General features: G+C 42.6%; 4 protein-coding genes across 5 annotated transcripts; 3 read left to right on the plus strand and 1 right to left on the minus strand.

The window, feature by feature from the left end:
• Positions 1-2,541: 2,541 nt before the first annotated feature.
• On the plus strand, positions 2,542-4,402 carry tmem42b (transmembrane protein 42b; the record flags this gene model as incomplete). Its single annotated transcript, XM_080515624.1, has 3 exons — positions 2,542-2,718; positions 3,953-4,099; positions 4,256-4,402. The coding sequence occupies 3 exons, from the start codon at positions 2,542-2,544 to the stop codon at positions 4,400-4,402; spliced, it is 471 nt and encodes a 156-aa protein (XP_080371750.1).
• A 4,525-nt stretch (positions 4,403-8,927) lies between these two features.
• Positions 8,928-19,723, minus strand: zdhhc3b (zDHHC palmitoyltransferase 3b). Its single transcript, XM_080516185.1, has 7 exons — positions 19,372-19,723; positions 15,024-15,355; positions 13,969-14,093; positions 12,984-13,080; positions 12,184-12,265; positions 11,858-11,988; positions 8,928-10,999 (listed from the first exon to the last, which is right to left on the minus strand). Exons 2-7 carry the CDS (start codon positions 15,324-15,326, stop codon positions 10,841-10,843), a joined length of 897 nt encoding a protein of 298 aa, XP_080372311.1. The 5' UTR covers positions 15,327-15,355; positions 19,372-19,723; the 3' UTR covers positions 8,928-10,840.
• Positions 19,724-20,253: 530 nt separating this feature from the next.
• exosc7 (exosome component 7) lies at positions 20,254-23,351 on the plus strand (the record flags this gene model as incomplete). 2 transcript variants are annotated; one of them, XM_080515585.1, is made up of 8 exons in its annotated part: positions 20,254-20,393; positions 20,542-20,643; positions 20,767-20,861; positions 21,623-21,788; positions 22,443-22,513; positions 22,610-22,733; positions 22,836-22,991; positions 23,247-23,351. In XM_080515585.1, exons 1-8 carry the CDS (start codon positions 20,337-20,339, stop codon positions 23,349-23,351), a joined length of 876 nt encoding a protein of 291 aa, XP_080371711.1. In that variant the 5' UTR covers positions 20,254-20,336. The 2 variants fall into 2 exon arrangements, with proteins under 2 accessions (XP_080371711.1, XP_080371712.1); XM_080515586.1 differs by having other exon boundaries at positions 22,610-22,728; positions 23,247-23,347.
• A 1,144-nt stretch (positions 23,352-24,495) lies between these two features.
• Positions 24,496-26,664, plus strand: LOC308144557 (tetranectin-like). Its single transcript, XM_080515692.1, has 3 exons — positions 24,496-24,639; positions 24,747-24,845; positions 25,648-26,664. The coding sequence occupies exons 1-3, from the start codon at positions 24,543-24,545 to the stop codon at positions 26,046-26,048; spliced, it is 597 nt and encodes a 198-aa protein (XP_080371818.1). The 5' UTR covers positions 24,496-24,542; the 3' UTR covers positions 26,049-26,664.
• The last annotated feature ends 142 nt before the right edge of the window (positions 26,665-26,806 follow it).

Below are 26,806 nucleotides of genomic sequence, written 5' to 3' on the forward strand. Positions count from 1 at the left end.
ACTTCTTTATGGACTAATTAAATTTATACTGCTTACAAATGTCAAGATGGAGAAGCGGAGAGGAGGTGGGCAACAAGTTGTCAAAGACTGAAGGGAAGAAAAGCGGGTAGTATTTCACATTAAGTGTTTCCTTAACACACTGCATGCAGGTTGTAAGTCGGTGATTTATGTCCACAGCAGATTGTGCTGGATGACTCGTGTGCAGCTCTGCAGCTCACTACAGACATCTGCTGGTCAGGACCATGAAAAAAAATATATAACTTTAATTGTCCTCAGAGGACTTAAATTCAGCTTCATATTGAGAAAGTATTCAAAAATAAACACAAAGTGCTTCAAAACAAATAGTAACTGTACTGTCATACAGTCAACATATTACAAAGTACTACAAAACCAGCTTGTCCAATTATTTTAAAAAAATTCAAATATAAGAAAAACAATAAAATAGGTAAGAAAGATTAAGCTTAGTTATTTCATGTTGTGGTAAATTCTTTTGTAGCAACAGCAGCCACAACTTAAAGGTCCCATATTATGCAAAATGTCCTTGTTATAAATTTTCTTTCACAGTAATAAGTGCCCCGATCACCTGTGTATGAAGTGAAGAAAATCTGTCATCTCCCTCACTTGCTCCACTTTTTTGTTAGCGAATCTGTGCTCATGCAGGTATAGCAGAGATTTTCCCTTCGTGATGTCAACAGGGGAAATGTCCACGCCCTCTGGTAATGGGTCCTCCCTTTGACCCTCCCACAGGCAGATGAGTTCTTCCCTCTCTTAAAAGCTACCGTAAAACACATATGGACTCAGTGTGTACAGACACAGCTCAGTTGTATTTTTTTTTTTTACCCTCAAAACTTCTCTTTTTTAACACAATTGTGTCTCATTAATTAAAAAGAAAACAATTGATCTGACGAGGAAGAGGCATCACTTCATAGGTTTGTGAGTCTGGGTATGAGTTCGACATGTCGTCTCTGACTGTGTCTCTTTATTACAACATTGATTAATACTGCCATTACACGACCTTACGTTGGAGGCGCCTCGTTCTGCCTCTCATTAGCCTCGTTTGCATTCTCGTCTCTGTCTTGCTCATCATCTCACTGCAGAGGGAATCACATGTGACCAGCGCTCAGCCCATCCCCTCCATTTAACTTCTTGCTCTGTGTGATTTGATGCAATGAGCCTTTATAGTGCTGCTCATCAGTATGCTGAGGGGAACCACAGTTCATGCAGTCTGGTTCAAGTGGAGTCATACTTTGGTCTCCACCCACTCTCAAGGGCATTGCATTAGTATTTATTGTTCTCTACTCCACCCACTGTTAGCAAGGGAAATTATGAGGGGGAACTCCTCTCAATCATTCAGTTTTAAGAGAAATTTATTGCTACAGCAGTATGAAGTTGCTAAATTAAATCATAAATGTGGTTTATTATGAACCCAGCATGGTTGGACAGTCCTCTTCTTCCCTGCTTGGCAAGGACAGGGCTGTCAAACATACAGCCTGTGGACCAAAGAGAGTATGAATTAAAAAGAAATTTAGTATCACAATGATGTTTTCTTATTAATATCTGCTGATTCTAATTTATTGAGTGGGTACCGCAGTATTTTACTGAGAGTAGCAGACATAGGACAACACGGAGCTCATAGGGTGAATTTAAAAATACATGCATGCCGAAGGCTGCATTCATGATGCTTTAGGAGGTCTTGGTGTTCTGCCATATGCTGAGGATTTTCTACGTTCCAAGAAAATAGAGAGGTCCAACCGAGGTTTCTGGGATGCATCTGCATTTCCGCACAACAAGAAATCCCCTCAGTAAACTCCAAGAGTTGTGTTCATACGGTTCCAAAGAAAAAGCAGCAGCAGAAATTTCTATGGTGTGCTTGTGTCCGTTTCACAGGCCTACGAGGTTAGATGTACATAAGAAGCAACATGAAAATACATATGCAAAAAACTAAAACATCATCAACAAAGATTTCACAGGGAGGCAACCAGATTACAGATATCGCTACATACAGAATCAAGTCTTTTTTATCCATTTCAAAAAAGATGTGAAACTGAGACGTTGATTAAAATTTTTTTTTTTTAAATAAATAATAATAATTAAAAAAAAAAAAAAAAAAAAAAATATATATATATATATATATATATATATATATATATATATATATATATATATATATATATATATATATATATATATATATATATATATATATATATATATATCGTATTCATGCATATTTACACAAAAAGCATTTGGCGCTGTCAAAAAGTTTTTTGTTTTTTTTTATTATTATTAAAAGTATCAAATTAGCCTGAGATAAGTTTAGGGATGGGACTTCATTTCCCAGAATGCCGCGGGGCTTGCAGCATGTGCAGTGTGACCGCCACCTGCCGGCTGTGGGTGGGAAGTGCAGCGAAACGCGTGCAGCGTTCAGTGACACGCCGCCACGACCGTGCAGGCTGCTGCTCATCCCGGACCGGCACCAGGCATGTAGGAGAGCAACCGGAGAATAATGCTGCTGCCGTCCTCCTCCTCCTCACCTTCACCATGTTTCCGGGAGTTTTCTATGCACTGCTGGCGGGTTTCCTCGGGGCCGTGGCGTCGTCCTCGGCCAAGCTGTCGCTGGGAGCGGACTACCTGAAGGGAGTGTGTGAAACGGGACTCCGGACGTGGGGCGAGCAGCGGCGGTTCAGGCAGGCGGACGAAACCACCGCGTGCGACCGGGTGAGGCGCTCCATTCATTATTAACACGCGGGCTGTGAATAATGCAGCAGAATGGTGATGGAAGGGGGTGTGATGGGGGTGATTTCTCCGGGAAGGAAGGAAGTCCCCCCCCCCACCCGCATCCCTCAGCATCAGCACCATCTGCGGCGTCGCACGCGCAGCCGCCGCGTCCGCGTGCTTGAAGGACACTGCGGCGCGTATCGCGGTGCTTGTCGCGTGTTCGTCGCGGTGTTTTACCTGTTCCTGGCGTGACCTTCACGGTGACGTCAGACACATCTGCAGGCATCTGTCTGCTCACAAACAATTGAGAAACGAGAAAGAACATGATGGTGCAGAGGGTAGTGACGGTTTATTATTATTATTATTATTATTATTATTATCCGATTGTAGGGAAACAAGACTCCATCATCACGCAGTGCATTCATGTGATCTTGGGGCAATGCTGATTGATTACTCTAAAAATACCTCTTACATATATGTTGAAGTCTTGTAATGTAGCCGTTTTGTACAATATAAATTGATCTTTATGAACAAAATGTTTAACAATCAGCTTCAGCTGGACACATTCAATTTCAGGTCACACACTGACGCCTCAGTGAAAATGATAAATACATTGACATGGTTTTCGGCAAGTTATCCCATCACACACATTTCTTTTTTAAATATTGGTCGTGGTATGTTAATTATAGATGATTGCATACTGTCTCTATGTTGAAAGTAACTCTATACAGTCTTAAAAAGATAAAAATGCAGAAAGCAAAACACTCTTCACACTTATTTTCACCATTGGATCTTTTTTTAAATCCCTTTGGACTTCAGATTTTGTACTTTCATGTGTAATGTCTCTTTTTCTGAATGTGTGTTCTTTACAGTCTTATTTAACTACTTTGGTTCATAACCTTTTTCTCGACTATCGTTTGCTTTTTGGGCCTTTTTTCACTCTAATTTCAGCAACATTTGTTCCTGTAACACTTCTTCTATTACAATTCTGAGCAAAGTAAACATGAACCATTGAGAAAAACCCTCCATTGAAAGTGTGACTGGAGGAGCGTTCCTCCTCTATATCAATGATATATTCATGCATCACGACTCAGCGTTTTAACTGAATGGGCCCCGGCAGGTGCTCGTACAGCAGCCGGATGTAAAACGCTGCGGGTCCACATTTTTCCCCACATCCACACTAAATGACAACACCTGCCATCCTGAACTTTCTTTCATAACCCCCCCCCCGCAGCTCCACATCCCCCTGAGGCTGCTGTGCGGCGGCCTGCTCTTCACCTGCAACGCTGTGATGTGGACCTTCCTCGCCAAAGCACTCAGGTATTCCTCGTCCTCCACCAGGACCACTGTGACCACCACTGCCTCCAACTTCATATCTTCCGTAAGTAGTGTGCAAACTACTCCTGCAAACTTTCGCCTGCACCACGTCTTCCATGATTTAAATAACAATGAGCTGCCGCCAAACGCGTATGATGGCTGAAATCACCCGGCCTGATGCTTGAAGGTCCCGTCTTGTCCTGCTGGGTTTCCTTTTCAGGCGTTCCTGGGCCAGCTGATCTTCGGGGAGGCTCAGATCACCCTGTGGTGGGTCGGGATCTCTCTCACCTTCTCCGGCCTGCTCGTGCTGCAGCGAGTTTCCCCGCAGGACTCACGGCAGAACGCCGTCGCCAAACGGCATGACTGATTGACATCTCGGCCTCCACCAGCCCGGCTGCGCTTTTCGTCTCCTCCGATTTTAAAAACAAGAAAACGAGAGAAAATCCGCCGTTTAGTCCCAAATTGATAAATTGGCCAGGGCGTCTGCAGTCAAAACCTTTCTGACACCTGCACTAAAATCTGAGGAGACGTCGTCGCTCCTCCAGCCTGTGCTCGTGGAGACGGGACGACCGAAGCCTACGTCCAGGAAACCTCTCATGTCATCCTCGCCCACCGGCTCACCAACAAGCAAAAAAAATTAAAAAAAAAAGATGCTCGCTTTACATTGTTTTGGGGGAAATCAAATCTGCATCGGCACAAGAACTCACGAGCGAAACACTTGCAGTATGGACACTTTATAGTTTGGGAAATACACGTTTTGCTTTTATGTGGAGGGAATGATGCCGCCTGATGTGTGGCTTTGTGAGGGAAATAAGCAAATACAAGCATGCATTGGGTGTTTTTCTCATCAGTTACAGCGAGGGAGTCCGATTCCACGAAGCTGAAATCGCATGTTGAACCACGACTGCGAGCTTGAGTGCGTCAATGACAAACACGAGGTAGATGCCACCAAGCTGATTCTACTCGTCTCCAGTCTTTAACTCTGCAGGCTGAAAGGAATCAATCTGTTCATCCCTCACAAAAAGCAAATGGGTGTATTCCCTGTGTGTGTGTGTGTGTACTGGTTTGCAGTCGCTCTCTGGGTTTGTTGACGAGTGACTCAGCACCACCCTCACTGGCCTTGCGCATGATGCCACTTTCAGTCCGTGTGTGCATTAATCTCTCCCGAGTCTCACGTTTCCTCGACTTTCTATGGAAACACTTCTGAGAATGAATCGATTTCATTGCACTGGATTTTCTACAGGGATCACGAGTTTCAATAGAAGGATAGACAGTAAAACCAGTGTAAAGTGCACCAAAAGCACACTTATTTGAGAATTTAGAGCAGAAACCTGCTAGAAAAACATCAATTTCATGATGTATTTGAAAGAAGACGACCTTTTTGTGATATTCTGGAAATTTCTTCTATATTTTAAGTAACACTTTGCCACACAAAACCACAAATTACAATGTTTAAAGCAGAAGTTGTTAAAATTACCATAAAAAAAAAAAATTGTGATTGGTGTGTGATGACTTCAAACACGCTGCACTGAGTCATTGTATGAAGTGTACTCATGAACACAAAGTGATAATCGCACCGATGTAGCGTTCCTGCACCCTTTTTTATTTGCCTTTATTTTTTTTTTTTTTTAAAGTCCACGCTTTAACTTCAACAAAACAAGTTGTTCCGATCGGAGGCGGCTGATCGTGGTTCTACCAAAAGCCTCAACCCGGACAAAACTCACCAAAGCGGTGCACTGCTCCGTCGATCTCATGGCCCGTCGTGTGTGGAAGGCTTCGATCTGCCAGCGAGCCGGCAATAACATATTCCTTCATAACACTGTGATGTGTGGAACAGTAAGGGGGCGTTCACAATGTCAATACGCGTTGCTGGGAGGACGTTTCCACCAGCGGCTGATCCAACACACGGCATGACTTCAGAGGCTGCTTCATGAAAAAAAAAAAAAAAAAAAACACTGCTGTTGTTTGGATACATATCACAATATAAATGCAGAATGGTAGCTAGAAATATGTGAACTGTCCCACCGCAGCGACGCACAAATATATCCGATGTCCTTCCAACGGTTGCTGCGCAGGTTGTTTTTTCTATGGTGTGAATTACATGCATCCCTATTAATGTGACAGCAAGTGATAATGTGATTATTCTATTAAATGCCAGCTGATTAACATTTCCTCGCAGGGCTGCACACAAAACCACATGAGACCAGTTGTTTGTGTATTTTTGTTTTGGGTTTCTTTAGTTTGGTGGGGGTTTTTTCCTCCCCAGTCCTGATGCCGACGTCGCCCACTTTCAGTAGAGTTAATCAAGGTTAAGTATAAGCTAAAATACAAAATTTGTACATCTGCTTGAGTCTATTGTAGTTTTCTTGAGTTGATCATGTAGACAAATTCAAATGTGCTTTCTAAAGTACAATGTTCAAGATGAAATTATTCGTCCTACAATCGTAGGAATCTGCTGTGCATCAGGACTGGAAAAGCCTGCGCTGGGAATAATACCATATCCTGGAAAATGTCAATTTTCGTGAGATTGATATTGAAATGTTGCTTTCACAGGAAGGAGGTGGACACTCGCTAGCGTTAGCATAAATACATGAAACAGCTGGTTTGGTTTCGGTCAGAAAATAAACGCTGCTGGCGCTAAAGCTAAAGGCAAAATAATTAGTCACCGTATTTATATTTAATCCCAAAAACATTCCAGTTCTTTGTGGAAACTAACAAAAAACTGCGTTGGATGAGCTAACGCCACATAGATTGGACGATCAGTTCACACGCCAACGTTTCATGTAAAAAAAACAATTTTTGCAAATGTCAGAAAAGTTTAAAGTTTACGTGGCAACATTTTGAACACAATGTTAATTTATACGAAAATGGCAGATACAATGAAAACTAGAAGGAGCACTTGGTAGAGCGCATACCTTCGCCGATGCTACATCCGCTGGTGGAACCGTGTTAGCATTGCGAGCATGTTAGCCATTAGCACATGCCGGTACAGCTTCTAGTGATGTAATGGATCGGTCCCTGGATGATAAATCATCCCTGAAGATTTTACACAATATAGAAAAGTTGGTAAAATACATACACACCAATAAATCAATGAATAAATACACGCGGACGAAAACATAACCTTTGCCCCAATGTTCATTGGCGAAGGTAACAATGTAGTTTCCATTTAGGGCCACCAGTGGGTGCTGTTGAGAATGTTGACTATAAAGACTGCGGTTTGCTGAAGTGGCGTTTTAGAAAAGTTACGTATTTTCAGTAACGTATTTTCAGTGGCTCCAAGCACTGTAGTCATTTAAATGGACCTAAAACGCTATGAAAGTTTGTTTTCACTTGAAAACGTAACGAAGGATAATAGTACGTAGCTTCGCTCAAAGAGACAACAGCGAGATTAACTCTACCAAGTTTTCACTCAGCACCAAACAAGCAAGTATATTGCAATTTTAGCAAGAGGTTTGGTCATAGTCGGAGGTTTCCAACAACAATATGTTGTGCATTTCCTATTGAGGAGACTACCGAAGAGTTCAGTTGCCATGGCAACTTCTGAATTAAGCTATTGGGTTTAATTCTATATCAAATTGATTTGCCTGGGAGGGAACTAATATGACAGCCACAACACAGCATTGCATTCTTCATTAGTATTTGTTTAGATTCCACCTTGCAGGCTACAGAATCATTTTATTTTGATAGTGCCTGTGCCAGACGAGCTGTTTTCTGCAAATATGCTGGCAAAAGCACAACGGGAAGACATAAGTTGTTTCCGTCTGCTCACCTCCGTCTCAGTAAACGCTGGCGTTTGTCTTTAATCTGACATGTTCTTGCTTTTGGTTCTAAAGGCTTGTCAGTGTTTGGCTTTCCTCCAGTTCACAGCATGAAAAGAGAGTAAACCATCTTCCTGTGAAGCCACTTGCACTGTAAAATAACCCGCCAGTGCTTCTGCAACAGCCACGATTCTCGCTCCGCGACGGCAGCATGGCATGGAGATGATGTATTTATGTCTGTGTGAACTGCACCGATTTCCACAAGTTGAGATACTCGAGCTGCAAACGGCTGCAAGAGGAGGACACATCTTATCTTAGTCACATGTAGAAATTTCAACATAAAACTTGGATTAATTAATTTTACAATAGTTAATTCAGTCGTCACTTTAATTTGCTGCACTGACGAGATCGTGTTCGACTTTTTGATGAAAGAGCTATTGAACTTTCTTCTGATTCACTTAATAAATGTCTTGCAGACCCTCTCAAATATCTGTAAAAGTGTAAATATGTTCTGTTAATAGGGAACAATGACAAGGAGTGAAAAACTTCAATTACTGAATAAACATCTCATCTGACAAAGCAGATTCTCGTCTCTTCGCTCTTTTTGTTTTGTCGAGGGAAGACGTTAAAGTGGAGGAAGACATTTCTGAGATATAATTAAAAGGTTAGGTTTTGTGTGTTTTTTCTTTCTTTGCAGTTAAACGCAGGAACGTCGAATGAAACATCCTGAGCCTGAAGCTTGTCCACAAACTGCTTTCTGCACCATTACACTGCCTTCAAATCCAAAACCAACCTGTTTAACTACCAAAAGATCAGCTCAATGAGCCTCCAGACTTCCTCTATTAATCTTATTTCAACTGGGAATTTAACTTATCACCTTATTAGGGCAACTTTGTTTGGGAAACATTATCTAATTTTGCATGTTGTACCTATTTTTCATTTAAATAATATTCATACGTTTGAAAACTTCAAATAAATGGAAGATGACTGAATGAATGACAAAACAGATTAAATATAAAGTATGTTTAAAATTAACGTCTTTGGGTTTTTTTACAGCGAGGACTGAACTTTTTTTTTTTTTTTAACACCTTTATTTGAGAAAATCAATGAAATCTAATGCAAAAAGTAAAGTGATGTCATCATGGTTCAGTTTTATTTCATTCCTCTTTTGAACAAATATCATCCTTTAAAAAATAAAATAAAATAAAAGGAGGATGAGACCCACAGAGAGTCTACAGAACATATGAAACAAGAGAAGAGAAGAAGAGAGCTGGTGTGGAACCCGTCACTTCGCATCCTCCGAACACGAAAAACATTACAAAACAGAAGGAAATCTTACTCTACTTTTGAAATGCTCACATCAACCCTCCGGTTCCAGGTTTTTGGAATTGGCACCACAAACTTTTCACCTTTCTTAAGGCTTTTAAACACATCTGGACAAAAGGCATTCAAAGTGTTAAATGCTTTCAATCTCCACAAGTTCGACAAACACTATTCTCCTGCAGCGGTTTTCTCGTCAAACAGTGAGTCAGCGTTTTATCTCACACCCCGAGTGGTCAGTGTGTGAATCCAGACGACAGTAACGTGGCCTTTTAAAGTTAAAATCCTCAAGATCCCCGTCTCGCCGTTACTCCAGGTTTAAATTGAAGGATGGCGGCGGAGCGTCAACCTGATCGAGAGGGAACCAGGTTATAATCCAGCTTAGAAATCTCCAGCACACGAAGGAATTAAATGCTGCGTCAACATTCACTGCATTTCAATTCTTTATATATGGCCACTTTATTAAAAATACATACAAGCATATATAGATTTAGAGTTTTTGCCTGAGTTTTTTTTTCATCAAAGCTGCTTCATGATTACACATATTTTCAAATCGTATATTTTTAAGGGAATAAATTCAATCAAATCCTAAACATAAACGTACATCTTTTATCTTTTATTTCAGTTCGGATCTAAAAGAAACTATAATTTCATTGTCTTGTCGATTATTTTAACACACAACCACAACTAAGATGTTTCTAGCATTTTTATTGTGATAATGACCTTCAGTAAAAAATATCATTGGAAAGGAAAACATTGAATCTTATAAAACATTTTAATATTTTCAGATACTTTATGATTTTGAAATATTTCCATTTCTGTGCATTAAATCAAAAACCTAAAAAAAAACCTTTTCAGTCTTTTGGTTTTTTTGGGGTGTGTGTGCATCTAATTGAAACACACAACAGTGGTTTTAATTGTGTGACTGCTTTTATTGTGTTCATGTAATATTGACGTTTTTAAAAAGTGAAGGAATCGTAACAGAGGAGGGAGGAAAGTCATCAGGCTGATCAAGTTAGTTTTTCCTGGGTTGTTCCGTTTTGTTTTACAGACTTGTCTGCACTGTAAGTAACTCCAGCATGTGAAAGGACGGAGCGCTAAAGGATCACAACTTTAACAGGCCACAGAGTTACTGCTGCTCTCCGACGTCACACGGAATCTCATGTTACAGAAAAGCTTCGACCCAGCGGCCCTGACGTGCGGCTCGTTCCCACCTTCTTCAAGTTTACTGCAAATAACTGAATAATTCCACGGTTTCTTTTTGGCCTCAAAGAAAGACGCGGCTGTTTTAACCTTGACCGTCACATTAAGGCAAAGAAAGAGGAATTTGTTCACAACTAGCCGGCGCTGAAGCACTTTAAAGGCAGATCCGACGTGAATGAAGAGAAAGTCGTGCATTCGAAGCAGGAGTGTGTGTGTGTGTGTGTGTGATTGAAAACCTTCTGGACTTCATTCACATTGTTTTAGTCTTTTCTGGTGGAAATGGTCAGGCATACTGCAGGTTTCAGTAAGAGTCCAGCTACACCTCACTGATCTCAGTCACTCAGCCAGCACCCAGAGACAGAGAAGAAAAGGGTAAAAACATATATATAAAAAAAAAAGTAAAACAACACGAGATCTCACAACAGAACGTCTTGAAGTATCGATAACGCAACAGAAGAGTAGAGAAAAAAAGTGGAAGTGGTTAAGAGGAGTTCGTGCTCCGTATGTTCAGTCTGTGTGCGTCACACGATGTACTGGTAGATGTCGGCCTTGCCGTGGTCCGGGGTGGCGAAGGGGCTGAGCCAGGCTATAGAGAACGGGTGTCCGAACACCACCTTCAGGTTCATCCACTTGGACTTTTTGGCCCATCGCCTCTCCTCCTTCTTCAGCTGCTCGATGCCCTGCGGATGACAAAAAACACAGCCGGCTTCCGTTTCCTGTGCTGATTCCTTGTGTTCTTATTCATATTTGCGACGTCTCTAATCCGGGTGATTCTCGCAGGTCGGGCGACGGTAACGAGGAAAATGAAGCGCAGACAAAAAGTCAATTGGAGAGAAGTCAACCAGTGTTATTTGGACTTCAGATGAAGAGTTGGAAGACCTCAAATGATGAGATTAAAGGTTTATGGTGGCGGAAAATGATTCACCGACTGTGATTGACCTTAATATTTATTTATTTTGATCCTTGGTATTTCTACGTCTTGTTTTCATCCTTTGTTCAGAGTCGACATGCACAGATGGAAACACGCCGTTCAAACTGTTTATAAATCACGCGACACAACGAATTGATAATGAAATTAGTTGCCAACACTTTTGATAATCGAATTTTATCGACTCATTGTTGCAGCCCGACTCTCATTCCCACAGCGAAGTATGTTCGTATGTCTTTCTTCGACTTAAGATTGTTTGTACTTGTTTTCAGTAGCTTTACACAAAAAAGTGTGCATCTTCTAATAATTCCTGTCAATTTGTTACTGGCAACTGTTGCCGTTTTCACACATTTGTTCACACTCGTGAAGCAATAATTTATGCAATATTTACTCACGCCTGTATAGAACATAGTAAATAAAATGTGTGGAAACAGTTTTAAAAGAGAAGACTTGCTGGTTATAAAGTCTGGCTGCTGTTTCAGTGAAGAAAAAAGAAAAAAAGAAAAAAAAACCCGAGTGGTACTTCAACAGCCGTCCGCCACGGAGCCCTGACGGCTGGCAGATGCAAAGCACTGGGGCTCAGTTGTGCCGACGAAGCAGCTTCACTCACCGTCTCATCGGTGCAGATGGAGTGGACCTGAGTCCCAAACATGACTGCGGTGAAGATGAGGAAGAGGAGACCCTCGAAGCAGAGGAGGATGAGGAGGATGACCGTCGCTGGTGGAGAGAAGTTGCTGCACTCTGGACAGAGGAGAAGAGTTATGTGAAGAAGAGGGTCGTTACCTTAAAGCGGACCGTGTGGCCCTAATCTGAAGCTTCCCGAATACATGATATACGATTACATATAAATATTGTTTGGAGACAGAAAATTAAATGTCAAGATTCCACCGTTCCACTGGATGTTCATGGACGGAAATAATAGAGAAAAATACTTGCTTGTCCAGTCTTCTTCGAAGCAGAAAACGAAATGGAAGGCCACCAAGATCAGTGCATGGAAGGATATTAGTGCAATGTACATCTGAGAGAAGACAAAGACGAAACACCATCAACAAATGATTTGTATTTAGAACCCAAAAGACAACCACTCAGAAGATTCTAGAAGTGCCATGTCCTTGCAGTGTGAGCAACAGTAATCCCTGCCTTGATTCATTTTATAGATTGTGATTTCCTGTCTGCCGACAATCCCCAATAAATGTATTTTGCTTACGCGTGTGAGGACTGATAAATAATTCATCCATCAGTGTTTGCACCCTGCAGACGTACAAATCCATACACACACACACATGCTACTTCCCTTCTGATTCTGTGTGTGACGGATGAAAAAAAGAAAAAGCTCCACCGATTGCGGGGACGGGCAACTTTGATCAGTGCAAGGCGGGAAAAATTCATCCTCGGTACCAGAGGGAAAAATCTTCAGCAATGCAAGAAGTCATGAGGATTATAGCAACTCATTTAATTAGAAGTGACTCGCTGTAGGTTTTCTAATTTTAGCTGACATTGTATGAGTTTGAAATGAACCCAATAACAGGCCCAAATCTGGAGTCTGTTTCAAGAGATAACGGCTTCAAATGTGCTTGAAATGACCACTATTCCACCATTACATGTGGGAAAATAAATTATTCATTCATTTTTGGAGGTCAGACAGCTGAGCATGAGGGTTCCGCATGTTGTCTGCAGTAAAGTGTATTTGGTGTGATGGGGGGGGGGGAATTCCCATTTCAAGGTTAGAGACTCACTGTAAAGAGCACAAAGTATTTCTGGTTGTTCTCGCCGACACAGTTGTTCACCCAGGGGCAGTGGTGGTCCATCTTCTTGATGCAGCGCTTGCACACGCTGTGGAGGACCACAGACACCATGAAGACATTGTTTTTTTGGGTTTTTTTTAACAATGACATAAATATGTGAAGGCTGTCCTGTCTGTTATTACGTCACAGAAGATGATTTTTTTTATTATGGCTAGCATTCGAAAGAAGAACATGAAGCCCATGTTGAGAACAATCTGGGGAAAAAAAAAAAAAAAAACACACCGTGGACCTCCTGGTCATCTGAATATGCAAAGTGATTAACAGTAGTCAAATAAAGCCAGTTTGTATTCGTCACTGGTGTTGGTGACAGTTAATCAGCCAGACTTTGACACCATTTCGGTTGACAGCTGTAGTAACACTTGACGGCTCCTTATTCAGCATGAGACAAAAGCAGAAAGTCACTCTTGATTTATCTGAGTGCTTTGTTTACCCCCCTTTGGAAAAAATAAAAAATAAACAGTGTTTTCAAAAGCTGACGCTCTGGGCGTAATGTATTTGCTCGCACGGGTCATTAGAGAGAAAATGTGTCGCATCGTCTGAACCGCCCACGAAAATGACTCAAAATATTCCGTGTGAAAAATCCTCATTCCATTCAAACTGACACAGAGTCACTCACTGGCTTTTCACAATACAATTACGCTGCTGTGTATTTTTGCACTTTTCATGCTGCTCAGTGGGGGGGGGGGCGACCACTGGGCAGCCGCAGAGGGAAATCCTGATCGTCGGGCTGCAGGTTAACGCAACACGGCTTCACGCGGGAGCGCGAATATAGGAAGGCACTTCAGGACTTTCCTCTGTGTGCTGCACACTTCAGCAAGTTAAAACCTGCAGAGTCTGCAATGAAGCCGATTCCCCCCCTCCCTCCCTCCCTCCTCCTCCTCCTCCTCCTCGCGGCGGCAACGCCAAGCAGCCATACCTGCAGTGGTGAGCTCTGTCGGGCTTGATGCTGCAGCATTTGGGACATTTGTACACCACCTGGCCCGGTTTGAGCTGCAGGCTCTCGATGAATTCTTTGGTTGCGTTCCCTTTAGGCACGGCCCCCTGTGAGAGAGAGAGGGAGGGAGGGGGGAGAGCGAGAGAGGGGGGGGGTTAGAGAAGAGGGGGAAACAGCACATCATGTCACCAACGTTTTCTTTACAATCAAAATGAGTAGAAGCTAAAAGAAAACATTAATCTGCCACAGTCACACTTGGATTAACTCCTGGGGTTTACTTTTCTCGTTACTTTGAGGGAGAAAAGCAACAATTTACAGTTTAATCTGTTTTCTTCTGCTTTATCTTTTACTGATGAAGCAGCTTCAATAACACGGTCATAATCGGGGGGGGGGGGGGTCGGTAATGAATTGACATAATCTTAAAACACGGTGCAGATAACAGTAGCTTACAGTTCGGATTGTTGTTGCTGCATCAATGTTTAATGTGTCAGGACGCCTTCAAATAGTCACTAGATAAGTCAAATTATTGTAAAATGGAAAAAAAAATTTAATTAGACACGTTTTTAGCCCATTATTGTTTACAAAATATGCACAGTGTAAGGCAGAATGCAAGCAACTGCGATGTGAAAACATTTCATTGAATGGAATAAACAGCGCGAGCAGCTAAATGTACGGCGACCTGCAGCAAGACGTGTGGGAGGAGGTGAAACACGTTCAGCTTTAAAAGGCACAACAAGTACTACGATCATGAGGGATCGAACCCAAACGGTGTCTCGGCACTTCATTTACAGAAACATATCTGGTATGTGAGCACAAGCTGTGCATATTTTAATGACTAATAAAAGGTGGCGAATTCATATTTTGTAATCAAAAATTGAAATCCGAGACTACAGAAGTGACAAAAACTAACGCTGCTCAAATATAGAAAAGATTCATGGATAACTGGAGTTTGGATCAAGATGCGTCACCAGCCTCCGCGTTACTCCGCCGTCTACTCGAGAGCAAAGAAGGAAGAAGCGACTCAGCTCTGGACTGACCGGGTCTGTGCACATGGCCCTGGCGTGCGAGGCGAGGGCGAGGAAGGCGAGGCCGTTGAAGATCACCCCGTTGAAGAGGCTGTACAGCAGGTTCTTGGCGGGCAGCAGCATGACGAAGACCACCACGAACTCGGCGTAGAAGACCAGGAACCAGGTGATGACGCCGCACACGATGCCGCAGCTGTCGCGGATGAACCACATGGTGTCGGAGCCCGTGCGGGGCGGCGGGGGCGCGCAGTGCTCGGGCCTCAGGTAGCCGGCTTGCCGCTCGATGTCCCTGGTGCGGTGCGCCGGGCTCATCATCCTACAACCGCTGAGGCTCCGACCGCATGCTGAGGAGAGATTTAAGATATGATGTGAGACCGAGTGTTTGCGACGACAAAGACTCGCCATTGATCTTTTTAATTGGATAGCAAGGGAATGCCCCGAAAATGAATAATACACTATATTTTTTCCAGTCTTGTCCCAATTGATTGACATTTTCAGATTCTTTTCCTGGCAAACAACTGATCATTTCAATATTAACTCTATAAACACAGTGATTTGAGCTGTTTATAGCAACGCTGTCCAGATTACTGCGATATGAAAGTGTACAAGAGATGGACCGCACCAATTAAGGGACCGTGTCAGCAAAATAACAGGAGCAACTACTTGATCCTCAAGGAGTTTAAACAATAGGCAGCAGCTAATAAGACGGGATGAATCAGCAAACGGGGTTGGGGGTGAATGCTCAGGAGGAGGCATTAACGAAAAGGAGGAGCAAAAACATCGACTGTTCTGCTCCCATAAGGCCGAATAATCTTCCAGACGCTGCCATGCTGCATTTAGACGCTGTAATCCAGCGTTTGGATCTGAAGGTGAAACGAAGCAATGCTCCCGACACGTTGCCCTTCTCATATCTGGAGCAGACTGAACCGCGGCTCCAGGAGGCCCATCCAGCTCCGTCTGGAGACTCCACTCATGAATAAGCGATCGAGCATGTCTGAGAGCGTAACACGAACACATGACGTGACTTCAAAAGGGCCCAAAATGCCAGAGAACCCGGCGCGGGTCGCACTTCTATACGTAGATTATACAGACTGGGATGAAGCGGCTAACCCTGGGAGGATGGCTGGATGAAACCTTGACCAAGAGTGGGCGCGATCAAATTCCTGAGGATCGGATTTATCCGTTCGTTTAATCTCACTCCAACGTCCATATTAATTGGAGCTCATCCGGTCTCTCAAACATGCTTTGCCCCTGTGAGGACAGGAAGTTAATCAGGCCGATAAATCGCTCCCTGCAGCATCATTCAAGACAAAATTAATCAAAGCCATCTCCGAGTTACGATAAAACACAACCGGCTACATCAGGGCACATTTAAATGATCCTTAGTTCAACCGGCTTGTAACACGAAGTTCTTCATCCAGTCCATGGATGGAGAGCAACAACACAGGCAGGCTTTATTGGATGAAAGCAGGGATGAGCTGATGGAGAACCACTGGGAAATTACATTATTTCAATCAATATTTCTGTGTATGCAGGCATTTGGAATGCCTTGGAGTTTTTTTTCTCCCCCTAATCAGTAGACACGGAAGAAAGCCACTCGACGAGCGTTAGGCCTTGTTTATATGGCGGTTTAAGTCTAAACGTGTCACTTTGTATTTTTTGCTTCAGAAAATAGTTGACTTTACACAGCAATGGCAGAAACACTGAATGCCATGTAGTCAAAAGAACCATTTACCTCGGCTGTGGTGCACATGTGCAGTAGCAGCGTTTCAGGAAGGTTGTATATTCGTCAGAGCGTTCTCTAAAAGCTCAACATTTGGTGGCCGTTATCAGTGGCTCCAAGTGCCGTTGTCGTGTAACGGACACCCAAAACATGGACTCTCTACCTCGTTTCCATCATAAACACAGAACTAGATAATCAAATGAACAAAGTGAAATACACGGGGACACTAAAACAGCAGGACCAGCAGGAGACAGACCGACAAACACTTCCTTCTTGTCTGTTTGCACTCCAGTGATCTATATACATTGTGTGTTTTATTTATTATTTTGGGTATATTTACTCTACATCTAAATGGCACAGATGAATCTGATCGACTATCAAAAAGGTCATTACAGATCTTACTTCCGAAGGGCCCTGCCTCCAAATATCTTACAGCAAATTAAATAATCCATCTTTTGAAGCGGCTTGGCAACAGTCCAGCGAGTGAGAAAGGCTTGCTGAACAGGTTCCGGATATGAACGCTGCTCATGACTACGGTATTTACTGTCACCCACTCAGTGGGTGGCAGTCGTGTATTTCTCACACACCTTGTTTCAGTGTGTGTGGGGGGGGCGGCATCGTCAGTAAGAAATCTAATCTCATTAGACACAGCAATCAAACACAGAATCAAGATGATCAGACACAATAGACTCGCATGACATTAGGAAGTCATTTAAGACCTGGAGTGAGACGAACACAACACCGGAGTTCATTAGCGATCGGCTCAGGCGGCGCTTCGCTTGGTCGCAGCCTGGAGAGCGAAGACTTTCGTCTCTACGAATGACTCCTCGGACAATGAACTCAACTCACTGCCTTGATTGTGAGAGCAACACTTTACAGGACGAGTTAACGCGGTGCAGACGTCCCTCTGCAGCGCTGCAAACATTAGAAAGAGTCGAGAAAGAGACACAGTGTCGGAAGCAGATCGCTTCAACCTCTTTTTGAGACACTCAGTTAAAGATTTAAAATAGATTTTAATAGATGATAACTAAAAAAAAACCTATTGATCCACGCCAAATAAGCAAATATGAGAATAAACAAGGATCTTCCAAGATTCTCCAAACATGTATAACTTTAAATCAGGGCTCGAGCATATTATATACTTGAGTGATTTTTTAGCAAACTGATCATCTGAAACTGGAATTTCTTCATTGTAAAGGTGAGTAAACAATGGAGCCAAATGAATGAAAACCACACAAATAAAAAGATGTTTACATAGGCAGGAAGGTTTGCGTTACAGCTGCAGAACTTTGTGGTCTAAATATTATGATCAGAATGTAGAAATGCGAAATTGCAGAAAGCATCAGCTTCATTGTGGATGCATGGATGGAAAAATGTGACCTGTCTTTGCGATATAATTTCCACAAATGGTGACACAAGGAGGAAGGTCATCAACCAAATTTTATCCGACTATTCAATGCAATTATACCTTAAAAGTTGTCAAACTGGACGTATTTCAAGGACGATTACGTAAAACACATTCAATCAATCTGAAGACGTTCCGTTAGTCTGTTATGTTGAATTGGTAGCTACAATATATATTCTGTGTTTTGTTTTAAGTGTCTCAACATTTTTATGTTTTTGAAGTTCAAAACTTAAGACAATCATGAGAGGAGTTGAAAATAAATGTATTTATTTATCCGTGGTACAGTGTCTTGGGCGTCACAGGGTAATAGAACTATACATGGGTGGGGGACATTTGTTGGGTCAGGTGTTCAACCCAGAAGGGGAAATGCTTTTTGACCACTGATGTTGACGTCTGGATGTTTGGGAAAGAAGAGTGTGAATAAACTGAACTGTGAGTCGAGGATCTCACTAAAGGAGCAAGGTGTTTAATAATAAATAATGTTTAGTCAGCCAACACACCAACAATCAGTGCCCGCTGGCTTAAAGCACTGGCCTGGCCTCTACACGGATTTTAGTTTCTGCCCAGAAAACAGCCGTACAGTGAAAACACAGTCTGACTTGCTGGGAAATCTATAATTCATATATCGTGGTGGCACGTAGCTTGATATCTTCTTACATTTTGAATATATTGTCAAAATCTGCCTCTTTTTTTTTGTTCAAATACACCAAATACTGTTATTGATCAATCTAGGAAAGTACTGTGAAGGTAATCCACTAACATTGTTGAAATATCAAGTGTTTGATGTTGACATTTGACTCAGGAACTAATTATTTGCCATTCAACGTGATAATTATAAGTCTGAGCTGCATGCAGCTCTAGTTTAAAAACATTACTCATGACTAATTATCAGAATCATTAGACAGCAGCTTTGGTGGATTTCATGCAGTGGAAAACGTAAAATAAAATATATGGAAATACTTGTATAGGGATAAACGTTGGTGGATCAGTCTGGCTTCCAGCTTGATTTGACTCTTTATAAAGGTGTTTAGTGGAGTCCGAGTCCCACGGTGATGAACAGCCTGGTTAAATGAAGTGATCTGGGTTTAAGTGGATGGAATCAGTGAAGTTGCTGAGTGTCGTTGCAGTAAAAGCAGCAGGAAGTTGGTCAGGAGGCTGAATCAGAGGTGGACGTCTGGACCTCCAGAGGCTCAACAAAAGCACAACAGCTGCTGCCCGACACTCTCTCCTACCTTAGAGGGTCAAACTTTCTCCAAGTCTCCGGGTAGTTTGGAGCTCCGGACCCAGAGTGGACACACCGAGCCGATGGGGACACGCCGAACCGAGGGCGCCCGTCCGCCCAGCCGCTGCGTCCGTTAGCTCGATCCCGGCTAACCTGGCAGCTCTCCGGGACAGCAGCGCTCCGAAGCTCCGCGGCTCGGCTCCAGCTCCCGCCGCCGAGGTGTTAGCTCGCCGAGTCCGGTTATTGTCGCTCCAAACGCGGAGGGTCCGAGCGCCGTACCAGGCCCCTGAAGAGCGCCGGGGAGCTTCCTCCTGAGCCGGATCCGGAGAACCGTGCGGGCTGCAGGCTGCGGGACAACGAGACGCAACGCAGAGCCAAAGCAGGAAGTCAGAGGCGGCGTCGTGCCTGCAAAGGGCGAGTTTTACCCTGGGTTTGGTCTGCCAGGCAGCACTTTCACTCAGGCTGCATAGGGCTGGGTATCGCCAGGGGAGTCAGGACACAATACCTTCCTCGATATATGGGTCACAATACGATATGTACTTCAATACATGAGTCACAATGTGGTGATGATTATAATAATAATAATAATAATAATAATAATAATAATAATAATATATTATTATTATTTAGCCTTTAAAAGAGTCAAAGGAGAAAGCTATTTAAATAATTTTTCCATAGAGTTCCAGACTTTGGGGCCTACGGAAATATGACATTTTATGAAAGTCTTTTGGGTTTATTATTTGGAGAACAAATCAAAAGAAGAACTTATATTTGAAATGGCCAGAAGAGGACTACGCTTGTTGAAACAAAACAAAAAAAAATCAAGCACATAAGACTTTTTTTTTTTACTGAGATTTGTGATATTTTTCTGTTGTGGGACTCATACTCGTGAGAAAACTACAATAACCAGCATGCATTTCGTTTCATTCTTGATGACGTAGAAGTCAAGCGCCTTCCACACATGCGACAAAAAACATGGCAACAGTTCAAGTCAGCGAGGCAGAAAAAGTCTACATCTTACACGGTATCAGAGTGAGTATCGTAAATATTTCATCTTTTGTTCACGGAATAACTGCATTAAGAGTCCGGGGAGGTGTTTTCCCGGAACTTTACCATTAAAAGGCTGTCTGCGTTCGTTGTGCCTGCTTCTGTTGACATGGTGCCTTCTTCTTCACTGCAGGATGACTTGAGAGTGGATGGAAGAGGCTGTGAGGATTACAGACACATGGAGATTGAGACTGATGTGGTGTCCAACACTGATGGATCAGCTAAAGTCACGTTGGTAACGACAGATCACAGTGTCTGCTCCTGTTGACGTGTTCTCGTCCTGCTGACAAGCTGCGCGTGCAGTGAAAACGGGTTAATATGTGTTGCAGGATTGTCTGATAGTTGTTTCCTGTTCCAGGGGCACACGGCTGTTCTTGTTGGGATCAAGGCCGAGATTGGAAAACCAAGGCCGATGATACCAAATGAAGGTTACCTGGAATTCTTTGTTGATTGGTGAGTTTGATATTTGCTCTGATGCATTTATAAAATTGGTACAGTTACAAAGTTATCGGCACAATCTAGACACTGAGCAGTGATCGAGAACATTTGATGTCTTGATTGACTTTTGATTTTTGAATTTGTCAACCTTTGGTGCATCTTAAGTGGCTTTTTAATTCAGTCAGGTCCCTTATGTACAACAAAAATTATTTCGTTGTAGATAACATCAACCAACGTTGTCCACTGAAAGAATTACAGTTGTCTCAATTAATTCTTACATGCATTATAATGAGTCATAACATTAATTTAGTGTCTACACACATTTAGAAAATCTATTCATTGAACTCTACATGAAACAATGTGAAATAGTCCCGGGATTTATCATGATATGGTTAATTTTGTGTACAGCTTTTCGTGAAACAGATTGCTTTAAGATAATTAGAGAGGATTTATACTAAATTGTTCTGCGTTTATCACACATATCAACATATATCAAGAATACATTTTCATATATTACAAACTATTTGAAAAAATATATAAAATAAAACATTTTTAATGGCTGTTTGGCTGTGGTGTTTTAATAGACACCCCACCACTAGGAGGTGCTGTTGTTTCATCAGTACCAGTCTGAGTGATTGACGTAGTGCTCACATTGCAGACTTATACAACCCGAACTTATGGTGAAAAATAATCTTTGTACCTCACTAAGGATGGAGGAGTAACTCTCTCAGAGTGAGGTGGTGTTACCTCATGTCTGCTTCTCCTTCTGCCTCCAGCTCGGCTAATGCCACTCCCGAGTTTGAGGGCAGAGGAGGTGAGGAGCTGGGGACGGAGATCAGTAACACCCTCTACAAAGTCTTCAACAACAAACACAGCGTGGATCTGAAGAGCCTCTGTATAAGTCCAGGAGAGCACTGCTGGGTGCTTTACGTCGACGTGCTGGTGAGCTTTGGTGACTTTTGATGTCTGAACCCATAATCCTACTCGGGTTTTCATTCTTCTCATAAATCCCTCAGTGAATGTGATAGCTTACCTCCCCACCCAAAAAAACATGATAAACCATCAATTTATGAGACGAGAAAATAATCAACATCTACAATTTTACCAAGACGTTGTCACATTATAAGGGAAATATTTTTTTTAACGCTGTACAAATCCTTTACATTGTTCACTACAGCACATTAGATCTTCAAATTTTTATATATTTGGATGAAAAATATCAGCTCATTTTTAATTTCATGGCAGCACACTCGCAACAGTTTTAACAGCGGCCATCTTCATAAGCTTTCTGAAACTTGATAAAGATTGACACTGTAACCTGCTGAAATTTTGTCTCTAAAAGCAAAACTAAAAAAAAACAATATTCAAGAAACATCTTTGCAGCAGGCGGATAGTTTTAGCACCCAGACTCGACTAATGTGAAGCCACACAGGTGTGAGGGCTTCCTAATGTGATTTCTATTTGTTAATCATTTAGTAACTGAGGTCACAGTGGACACACTGAATCATGGGATCGTTGTCATTTTGTGTGTTATGAGAAATAAAAGCTTGCTCTTGCGGATGAGAAAATGCAAATGTTTTTGTTTCGCCTCCACAGCTCCTGCAATGTGATGGAAACTTGTACGACGCGACCTCGGTAGCTATTAAAGCTGCTCTCTTCAACACAAAGTGAGTGTTTGTTTTTGGTCTTTGTGGTCGGATCACTAAATCCTGTCGTTGCGCGTCTTCAGTTCAGACGCTGACCGACGTCTCATTGTCCCGCAGAATTCCCAAAGTTCACATATCAACCGACGACGAAGGAGGGAAAGAGATCGAGCTGTCCGACGACCCGTACGACTGCATGAGGATTCTTGTAGAAAACGTTCCCTGCATAGTGACTTTGTGTAAGGTACGTTCACTCACTCAGCTCAGAACTAAAACCAGCCAATGTGCAAGCAACTACGTTAAGAACTGAGTGTTTTGATTTTTTTTTTTTTTTTTTTTTGCGTAGGTGGGTCACAGGCACGTAGTGGACGCCACTCTGCAGGAGAAAGCCTGCTCTGTGGCGAGCCTCATCATCTCCGTGACGCACAAGGGCACTGTCACCTGCACGAGGAAGGTGGGCGGAGGCAGCCTGGACCCGGAGAGCATCTTCGAGATGACAGAGGTGAGCGTCTCCCTCGACCTCCGCCATCTGGCACAGCACTGTGGGATCAACATATACTGGGTTTATGCCAATTTGCCCAAATACTGCTATGATTTATTCTCCCTTATTGCTCCGTTTCAGCCCCTGAATTATTATCAATATGCTGTGAAGAGAAAAACCTATATAAGATTGTTTCATACCCATTATCCAAGGTGTATTTTTTTAAGAAGTCTTTTCTCATATGTGTGACTCGACAGTGCTTCTCTTTGTGTGCAGGTTGGTAAACGAGTGGGGAAATCCCTTCACGCTCCGCTCATGAAGCTGCTGCAGCACGAAGAAAGTCTGGGAAAGAAGATATCCAAAGTCGGCTTCCTTGGTTAAAAAGCTTTTTGTATAATTTGTTTTTATTAACATGTATCAATTTCTAATAATAAAAAATAAAAAAAAATTCCATTTGTTTACTGTGCTCATGTTTGTACTTTGTAATTCAGATCCATTTTTGCGGCAGCTTTACCTCAAATCTGTTGTCGAAGCAGGGACCCATCCAAGATGGCGGTGTTTACTTCAGCTCAGTCCAGGTGTTGCATTTTCCTGACAAGCAGAAAACTTTTTTTTTTTCCATCTGATTAATCGATAAACAGTTTGTGATGATTCCTGTACAAGAGAGCAGCTGAATAGAGCCCAACTATTTACAACCACTTTGTGTGACATTCGTAACGTGATTGTTTGTGCAGAAGTGGTAGAAATCCACATGGTACCGTTACATAAGTAAGATCCATTCACTCTGGCTGCATCCAGATGTGGGTTTTTTTTAGTGCACACTGATTCTAATGTGCTTTTTTTTTTTTTATATATATTTCTTATTAGTACAAAACTCTTTAAAAGTGTGCTGACGACGGATCCTTTAAACCAGCGCTGCTCTGGATTAGTTTGGTCACTCGGTGTCTGTGGCTTTGCCACGTGTCAAGCTGAGGTCTGAGTAAAGTGGAAGAGTCTTGCAGAGAGAACAGATGTGACTCTGGATGTTTTCCACTCTTCCCTCAGAAAGTGGATGGGTGTGTGTGTGTGTGCAGGCGGGTAAAAACACAGGTCCAAAACAAACACCCTTTTCACCCTATTCAGTCATGAAAACCCTTTTTAAACCTCGTCTATCGAGTGATAGCAGTGCAGAGTTTTCCATTTTTTGTGTCGCACAAACGCCTGGAAGTTGGATTTTTCCAGACACCTGTCGGCCAAATTCTGGGAAAGAAAGCCCATTATTTGGGGGGCAGTGAAAGAAAGTGTTTATTTATTTCTTTTAAACACACCTGGATGAAAGCTCCAGTAGCGTTATGTCATGAGTGCTTCACACAGTCTCGCCCTGTCTGCTGGTCTAACACCTGCTTGGCTCTGGTCAGCTCTCAGCCAGATGAGAGACTTCCTGAGGACGGCCTCTGCAGTATTTTTCCCTTTTGAAATGGATGAGAGGGAGGGTGTGAGAGGGGTAAACAGAGAGAGGGAGGGAGGGTGAGGGAGAAGGATAAATTGCAAGCGTCCACGTTGGACCAGCCTCGTTTTCAGCAGGTCTAAGCCATGGAGTTCAGAGGAGTGTGTGCGCTGCTGGGAGTACTTCTGCTCGCAAGCTTGTCGTTTTCGCAGACCTCACCCAGGAAGAAGCCCGCGAAAAAAGGTAAATGAAGAACGCACCCCCAAAACATCACCACATCAACGAAGAATGGGATTAACTGAATGCATTTTCTTTCTTTTAACTGAATTTTCTCACGTCTCTGCGATAAGATGCAACTAGGGATCCTGCGATTGAGGCACTGCAGAGACAGGTTGACGGTATCATCCAGGAGCTCAACCTCCTGAAGGAGCAGCAGGCCCTGCAGACAGGTAAATCTCATATCTACTAAGATGGAGAAAGAAAAAAAAAACAGTTAAAATGGGATTTTACTTTCTGGATAAAACCAAAACGAACTGATTTCCCTAAAATAGTGAGATTGAAGCATTTTGAGTCCAGGTCAGGCTTGGAAGGAGTGTCTGTGGGGGTTTGCATGTTCCCTTTGTGCATGTGTGGCTTTTCTACTCTTGTTTTCTTCCACAGTGCCAGAAAACATCATGTGACCCTCGGTTGGTTGGACAAGGCAGTAAAGAAGATGAATATCTTCTCAAAGAGTTATCTCAGTGTCATTGCCTCAGAACAATCTGAAACTTTTCGTAGGACTTTAACCTTAATCTAAAACTGTGAATATATATATATATATATATATATATATATATATATATATATATATATATATATATATATATATATATATATATATATATATATATATATATATATATATATATATATATATATATAAAATTTTTGTCTGATGTGAATTATTGTTTGGGGCGAGAAACATGTGCTCAAGTTGGAAGCAATATTGTTCAACTATGCTCCTCTTTAAAATAAGAACAGATGGCATACATGTGTAGTCTTTGAAAATGCATGTGTTTCCTAAGCTGGAGAACACATGGGAAACCCTTGTCTGACCTGCTGGTCAGAAAAATTACATTCTGTCGTTCCCTCAAATGAAAACCTGCGCCACAGACGGGACCTGCCGCTCGATTAAGAACTAAACATTTGCAGAAAGAAAACATGTTTTGGTTCCAGCGTCTAATCATCTGCCGCATTAATTCTCTTCTTCAGTTTGTTTGAAAGGTGTAAAGATCAATGGCAAGTGTTTCCTGGCCGACCCAGTGAGCAAACGTTACCACGCCGCCAGCGAGGACTGCAACGCCCTGGGCGGCGTCCTGAGCGCCCCCATGACCAAAGAGGAGAACGACCGGCTCCGGGACTACGTTCTCCAGAGCATCGGTTCAGGCGAGCAGGTGTGGCTGGGCATCAACGACATGATGACCGAGGGCACCTGGGTGGACCAGACCGGCCTCGCCGTCACGTACAGAAACTGGGACACGTCCAACTCCGGGTCCCCCCAGCCGGACGGCGGCCAGTCCCAGAACTGCGCCGCCCTGTCCGTTTCCGGGAAGTGGTTGGACGAGAACTGTCGTGAGAGTCGGCCCTCCGTCTGCCAGTTCAACATCGTTTGATCACAAACTTCAGACTGCGCTTGGTCAACGCTGCTTTACGTGTGCGCGTGTGTGTGTTCTTTCTGCATCGCCACTTTGCCTGCTTGGAGTTTGAGCCAGTGGTTCCCAACTGGACCAAAGTCTGATTGACTCACATAAAGTTGTATTTTTATTTTTTTTGACAAAAATGATGTAGTGGTGTGTCATTTGCATGGTTCTTTGTGGTCACAGAAAAGTCGAGAAGAACAGAGTCCAGTTTAGAGAAAAGCAAACAGAATCTTCTTGTATATTTTTTTTTTCTTTTAAAACTGAACACAAAAAAACCTGACGTCTTGGATTCTCGCGGATCAGATTACCGATACTGTCACGATAAATGTGCGCGGGTGCCGGCACCGTTCACCAAAGTGAAATTTGTTTTTATCTACACCTCTACTACTGCAGCTCCTTGTCACGCTGGTTGAGAACCACTGGTTTAAACATCCTAAATACTCTATTGAGACCCACATGGAGTCCCAAACATGACATTATATTCAAAGTTGCTCAAGTCTTCATTTACTGCAGTATGCCAGTCTTGTAGTTACCTATAACGTCTAGCCTGATGTATTCTGTAAAATCAATAAACTACGAATCAATATTCCTCTGCTGTCATTTCTTTGAGAAAAAGATGTGGTTTATGAATTGCGCTGACCAGCTGAAATTTAAATGTACATTTTCAGCAAGTGAGCGTAAAAAGATGACTGTAGAAGCTTTTGTTTTGATATCAAGCAAAAATCTGTGAT

The sequence above is a fragment of the Blennius ocellaris genome (genome assembly GCF_963422515.1).
Source record: "Blennius ocellaris genome assembly, chromosome: 20".
Taxonomy (NCBI): domain Eukaryota; kingdom Metazoa; phylum Chordata; class Actinopteri; order Blenniiformes; family Blenniidae; genus Blennius; species Blennius ocellaris.

Bases quoted from the DNA above. Each gene is read 5' to 3' on its own strand.
- zdhhc3b (XM_080516185.1), bottom strand. From the start codon at position 15,326: ATGATGAGCCCGGCGCACCGCACCAGGGACATCGAGCGGCAAGCCGGC. The intron at 14,094-15,023 runs GTCAGTCCAGAG...TCTCTCTCACAG, and splicing joins GGGCCATGTGCACAGACCCG to GGGGCCGTGCCTAAAGGGAA. The intron at 13,081-13,968 runs GTATGGCTGCTT...GGTCCTCCACAG, and splicing joins GACAGAGCTCACCACTGCAG to CGTGTGCAAGCGCTGCATCA.
- LOC308144557 (XM_080515692.1), top strand. From the start codon at position 24,543: ATGGAGTTCAGAGGAGTGTGTGCGCTGCTGGGAGTACTTCTGCTCGCA. The intron at 24,640-24,746 runs GTAAATGAAGAA...CTCTGCGATAAG, and splicing joins GAAGAAGCCCGCGAAAAAAG to ATGCAACTAGGGATCCTGCG. The intron at 24,846-25,647 runs GTAAATCTCATA...TCTCTTCTTCAG, and splicing joins GCAGCAGGCCCTGCAGACAG to TTTGTTTGAAAGGTGTAAAG.